Raw genomic sequence first — 5,722 nt, forward strand, 5'->3', positions numbered from 1 at the left:
GAAAAATGATCGTATTTAACTCCTCTACAAAATACTGTTATCAAATCTCGTCGCGCAAGATATAGTACCCTCCCCCATTTTTCCTTCACTTGTTTTGGTACGATCTTTTTTAAAAATTATTTTTCTTTTATCAATCTAAGAAGAATTAAGCAATATAAAAGCACGGTTTTTAAAGTAAATTTGATGAGGAATACGATAAAAATAATTTTAACCGTTATAAACAACAGTAAAACATAGTTTTTAGGCTTTTTTCCCAGCATTTACCAGTAATTTCGACTTCTAACGCCTGGGAATCAGTCAAAAATATTTTTTTTTGAAAAAAGAAAAATTGATGTAAGTAGATCTATTGATACTCAATACTTTTCCCTCAAACAGCTTTTCGATTAAAAAATTATTTAAGCTTTAAAAAAATTAAAAACTAAAAGAGCTTATTTTTTTTATAAAAGGGGTGCGCGCAACCCCTAAACATCATCGAAAAATTCTGAAAAAAATAGGGTAGCATTATTTTGTGTCGAGAAAACAAGTTTTCGGTAGAGCAAATCAAAATAATGAAAAAATGATTTTTTTGGTCCACTCTAATATACATGTTTTATTTTCACGGTAAGGGATCATTGTCATTGGGTATATTTTTATGTCCCCAGGCAAGAGTGCTGATGTTATCTGCACATATAAATCTTTTTGTGTCCTTAAAACTAAGAGCCAACTTGTTTAAATTTTGGGTGTAAATTGTATGTAATTTACTCCTAAAAGTTAACATTTTTTCATATCTATCAATTTTATTAAATAGACATCTTTTATAATCATCTATTCGTAACCGTTTGGTGACAGATCTTTTGACTCCTTTCGCTTTTTGGACAGAATTAGCATTTTGTACAGTGAACGAGCTCTCAAACCAACAAATTCCAACATTTTACTCCCACAGGTTTCGTCTTTAAACATACCTAAGACTTTGTTATTTAACCTGGGAATATTATGTTGGTTATTGGGATCAAAGTCATATGTATCAAACCTTAATGGTATATCATCCAAAATATCAGAATAAAAGTCTTCTGATTTGATATTGTAAATAAATGAATCAGTATCCATATAATTAAGAAGAGCATTTTCATGATATTTTGGTTTGATGTAGTCATAATGGAATTCATACATTAGAATTTTTGAGAGCTCAAGTACTATAAACCCTAAATAAATTGGCTTATTCAATGTAATATTACATCTACTCATTTGTATAGCCAACAGTGGGTTTGTAACCTCATCATCCTCATGAGCAAATTGCAAGGAACTATGGAAGTTTGGTCTCGCAATCCAACCTCTAGCACCCAATGATTTTCTTTTGTTTTCCCACCGTGTAACAATTTTAACATCAGAACGTTTCTCAATATTTTCCATTGTTTTACCATAAATAGAAAGATTCATTAGCTTGAAAAACCTTTTCTGGAAATCAGTTTTAGCTTTCTTTCTAAGTTCGGTATTAAGGGAAATATATTGTTCCAGCCATTTTGATTGTTTAAATTTAATCACACGATGGACTTTTTTTAAAATCAAACAATGTTTCAGAGCTTGCTTTAAACTCTCAAGGTGAATGACATAGTTCCGTTTTGGTAAGAAACTTGCTACCAATTTCTTGAATTTAGAGCCTGGCGTTGCTATATTTTCTGGGCAAAAAGGCAAACCGTTATGAATATCATGCAGATTTTCGGGATATTCTAGATCAACTTCTAAAACATATCCAACATAAATATCATTAAGACTTTCTATGTATGCCAGAGAAAAATTTTGTGGGTTCTGCCATTCAAAATCTCCACAAGGAAGATTCTGAGACATTGCCCAACCATATAAATTATTGGCATCTAAATAAACCAAGTATGAGGATGGTTTTTCAGAGTCGTAGGACTCAATAAATTTATTATTGGCTCTGGAATATCTATGACTGCATTGGGTAAGGCCGCCTCTTATCCCTTTTTGAAAGAAATTATACATTTCAATGTCAGTCAAGAGTTCCAGTTCCACTTTTGTCACTTTAAACATAGCATCCCAAGATAAACCAGGAGCTGTATAGTAGTGACAAGGATCTAAACTGTATCTATGCCTACAAACTTTTCTAAAGTTCTCAAAAATGTCAGCTAACAACACAACATCACTTTTTAAGTATATTTCCATATAACTTTTAAGATTATGGCAGTTAAAATGATTCCATATGCTTATGGCCAACTGATAATCTTCAGTTGAACATTCCTCATTCGTGAGTTTGTTGAAAAACTTCACTCTTTCAGGAAGACATGGTTCAGACATTTTTTGCCAAGAATCCAAAAATTCATAAGGAAATACACCTTTTCTCTTTACTAAATCCAGGCTTTGCTCTGTTTCAAAGCATTTTCTGGTTATAATAAAGTCTGAGGGAACTAAATTTCTAGCTAAACTATCTATGCTATCACCCAAAAAGCGATAAGAGTCTAAAAATCTAAGTTCGATAGAACGTTTTTCATCAATAGCGATTTTCTTTGAAAAAGAAATATATTTTTCTTTGTTCAAAGGTATCACTTTGATTTCACCATCGATTTCTCGAAGCAATTTGAAAAAGAGATGTGCATCATAACCAGATAGATTATGAAACAAAATTGGGAAAAAAGTTGGCATTTTAAATTTTAGATTACATAAATTATGGGCTGCCCCCCTATATTCACCTGTTAGGTGACAATGATCCCTCACCTTTACCTCTCCGATGTTAAACTTGATGGCGCATATTGTGCACATTGTTGCCTTCTCAAATAAAAACGCCTGCATGGATGTGATAGGTTTCATCGGTGTCACGCTTTTTAAGTGTTTATTGAATCTGTCAATGGTGTCTTCAACTAAACTGTGAAGAAATTCACTTGCACAGTTTTCTCCTATAAAGAAAAAATAGAAAAAAAATATAAGAATTTTTTTGTTTATAGAAAATAAGTTTTAAAAAATAATACCTATGAAAGTCCGCATTATATCTTCGTTCTCATCGAACGAGCATTTCATGTAGTATGAGAATGCACATGGAACGTGTTCTTGGAGAATTGTTGTCGAAGACGTTGACGGGTCCGGTAAACATGTATGGACAGGTTTGAGAATGCATTCAAAATCAGCATATGTCACAAATGGAACCATCATTTGTTTATCATAATTTTCCAACTTTATGATCTTTTTATCGTCGGCTGGCATTTTTGTGACCATTTTTTTACACTCGCCCTTGTGTTTATCAAACGAGTGGTCATTATAAAAATGCTGCAAGCAAGTATTGCAGAAAAGTAATCTTCTCCTTGAACTATCCAATACATCGCTTGTGATCAACCGACTTATATGTTTTATCCACATAAAGTGCGTAACTTCGCCTTTCATGTGGAATAAAAGATTAATATGAATGCGTTTTTCTTGCATTGTCATATAATATGGACCCTCAATTTGAGGTTTTTCTCCCTCAGAAAATCCAAAAACATTGATGCTTATATTATTTTTCGATTCAAATGTTTTGATTTCCGGCAGTTCAAGGGGAAATGAGAGGCCTGTGAAATCCAGTATGATATTGTCCAGGGCAATTATATCTCTGGATATATCTGACACTTGATAGTAGGAAGATGTTCTCCCTACATGTGTCTCAATCTCTGGATGAAGAGCAGATATAACTGCCCATTTAAAACAATATTCATCTTTGTTTTCAATATTGACAATGGCTCTCTTGTCCACAATTTTTTTCGGCAAAGATAAATAACTTGAACCACTCAATGGCTGGTATTTGTTGATGTTGATTTCGACTGATTTTATTCTAATCAGTGCCCATCCACTATCCCTTTCTTGGAATTCATCCATTTTGAAGAGGATAACCTCAAACATTTCCTCGAGAATTGGATTTATTTCCACTTCCAGGAAAACTGCTTTCATTTCTGCAGCCATTGATTTTAACTCTATCAACATTTCCTCACCACTTATTTTTACATACTCTGCAAAAAGTTCCAAGTTGAATTTTATGGAGTTGTGCTCCTTTATTTTTCGGTGAAGAATTTCATGCATCATTGCTTTGTTGTCATTTAAAAACACCTTAGGATCCAGTTCATTTTCATTTTTATTTTGTACGGAAAGGGAAATTACGCGATTTTTAAACGAATTCCTTATTTCCATTACGTTTTCCTTATAAAGTGTTTGAACTCTGGCTTTGTGAGCATTTTTACGTATATGCTGAGCCCATTTGTTTTGGGTATTTTTTCTTCGCAAAATGTGCAAGTAACCAAACTTTGGTTATTTATCTTTGATGCAATTGCTGCTGCAGAAGTTGATGGTTGATCGTCATTTATTTTTGAATCTGCTGATGAAATTGATGGACGTTTTTGTTGTTGTTCCTTATTATGTTCTTGGAGATCGCGTATTTGTAATTGGAGTTGTTCAATTAATTTCTCATGATGTTGTATTTGTTTTTGTTGTGCTGGTAGTTGTTGATGTTGATGATGATTTTGTGGTTGTTGTTCTTGTGGTAGTAGTTGTTTTCGGTTCAATGGTTGTTCCTGTCCATTTTGATGATGCCTTGCGCATTGAATTAAATGCAGCTTTTGAATTGTTTGGGATTCAAACGTCTCCCCACAGAGAAGACAAGATCCCGACAAGTAAAAATGCACCGTTTTTATGTGACGATTTAACACACCGACACTCGAAAACATTTTTTTGCAAAATGCACAAGATTTTGTGTTATTCATGATTTTTATTTTTTTTTTTTCTTAACTGTGTACAAAAAAAAAATAATTTGCAAATAGTTCTTAGTTTTTAGTTAACTTTTGAAACTTGAAAATAAGATTTCAAAGGTACGTTTTGTTTTATTTTTTTTGCTCTTACAAACTTTGGAAAGATTTTATTTTTCACTCGAAACAAAGATTTCAAAGATACCTACGTTTTTATTTTTATTTTGTGTTCTTACAAACTATGGTAAGACTTTTTTTCACTTGAAACAAAGATTTCAAAGATACGTTTTATTTTATTTTTTTCCACACTTATCACATGTATTTAAGAAATAACTTTAATATTTGAGAAAAATTTAAAAAAAACTTTAAATGTCACTAGAAACTTTAAATGTCACAAGACTTCCTCTTGAATTGAAAACAAATTTCAAACTGAGTTTAAAAAAAAACAAAGTCTTACGTATTTAACCTCTTAATGTAACTATATAGGTACCTTCTTCGATTTTGGGGAACGTAACTTTATGTTCTTAACCTCGTTCACAACGTGGTTTGGGTTTTTATATTCTGTTCTAAACCCCGTTGATAACGTGTTTTTAGGGTTCTAAACCTCGTTGATAACATGTTTTGGGATTGTATATTATGTTCTAATCCTCGCTCATAACATGTCTTGGGGCTTGGGCTTATGTAAATATTATAGGATCCCACATTATAGGTATCTCATTAAGTATCATTTGTATAAGGATAAACATGATTCATTTTTTTTTTTATCAACTTTCTTTCAAGGGTAATAAAAAAAAATCAAAGAAAATTCTTCATAGGATCCCCATGGTTCAGTTTTTTTTAATATCAACTTAATTTCAAGGTAATAAAAAAACAAACATCAAAGAAAATTCTTCATGGGATTAACATTTTACAATTTTTTTAAATTATCAACTTCTTTTCAATGTAATAAAAAAAAAGAAAACATCAAAGAAAAAATTCTTATTGGGATCAACATGTTTTAGTTTTTTTTTTTTTAACTTTATCAC

General features: G+C 31.7%; 1 protein-coding gene across 1 annotated transcript; it reads right to left on the reverse strand.

Moving 5' to 3' along the window:
• Positions 1–599: 599 nt before the first annotated feature.
• On the reverse strand, positions 600–4,715 carry LOC129907698 (uncharacterized). The gene is made up of 2 exons (XM_055984022.1): positions 2,961–4,715; positions 600–2,888 (listed from the first exon to the last, which is right to left on the reverse strand). The coding sequence occupies exons 1-2, from the start codon at positions 4,144–4,146 to the stop codon at positions 805–807; spliced, it is 3,270 nt and encodes a 1,089-aa protein (XP_055839997.1). The 5' UTR covers positions 4,147–4,715; the 3' UTR covers positions 600–804.
• Between the last annotated feature and the right edge of the window lie 1,007 nt (positions 4,716–5,722).

The sequence above is a fragment of the Episyrphus balteatus genome, chromosome 1 (genome assembly GCF_945859705.1).
Source record: "Episyrphus balteatus chromosome 1, idEpiBalt1.1, whole genome shotgun sequence".
Lineage (NCBI taxonomy): Eukaryota > Metazoa > Arthropoda > Insecta > Diptera > Syrphidae > Episyrphus > Episyrphus balteatus.

Excerpts from the sequence above, each read along its gene's own strand:
- LOC129907698 (XM_055984022.1), bottom strand. The coding sequence starts at position 4,146 with ATGGAAATAAGGAATTCGTTTAAAAATCGCGTAATTTCCCTTTCCGTA. Across the intron at positions 2,889-2,960 it reads TATAATGCGGACTTTCATAG|GAGAAAACTGTGCAAGTGAA; the intron begins GTATTATTTTTT and ends TTTTCTTTATAG.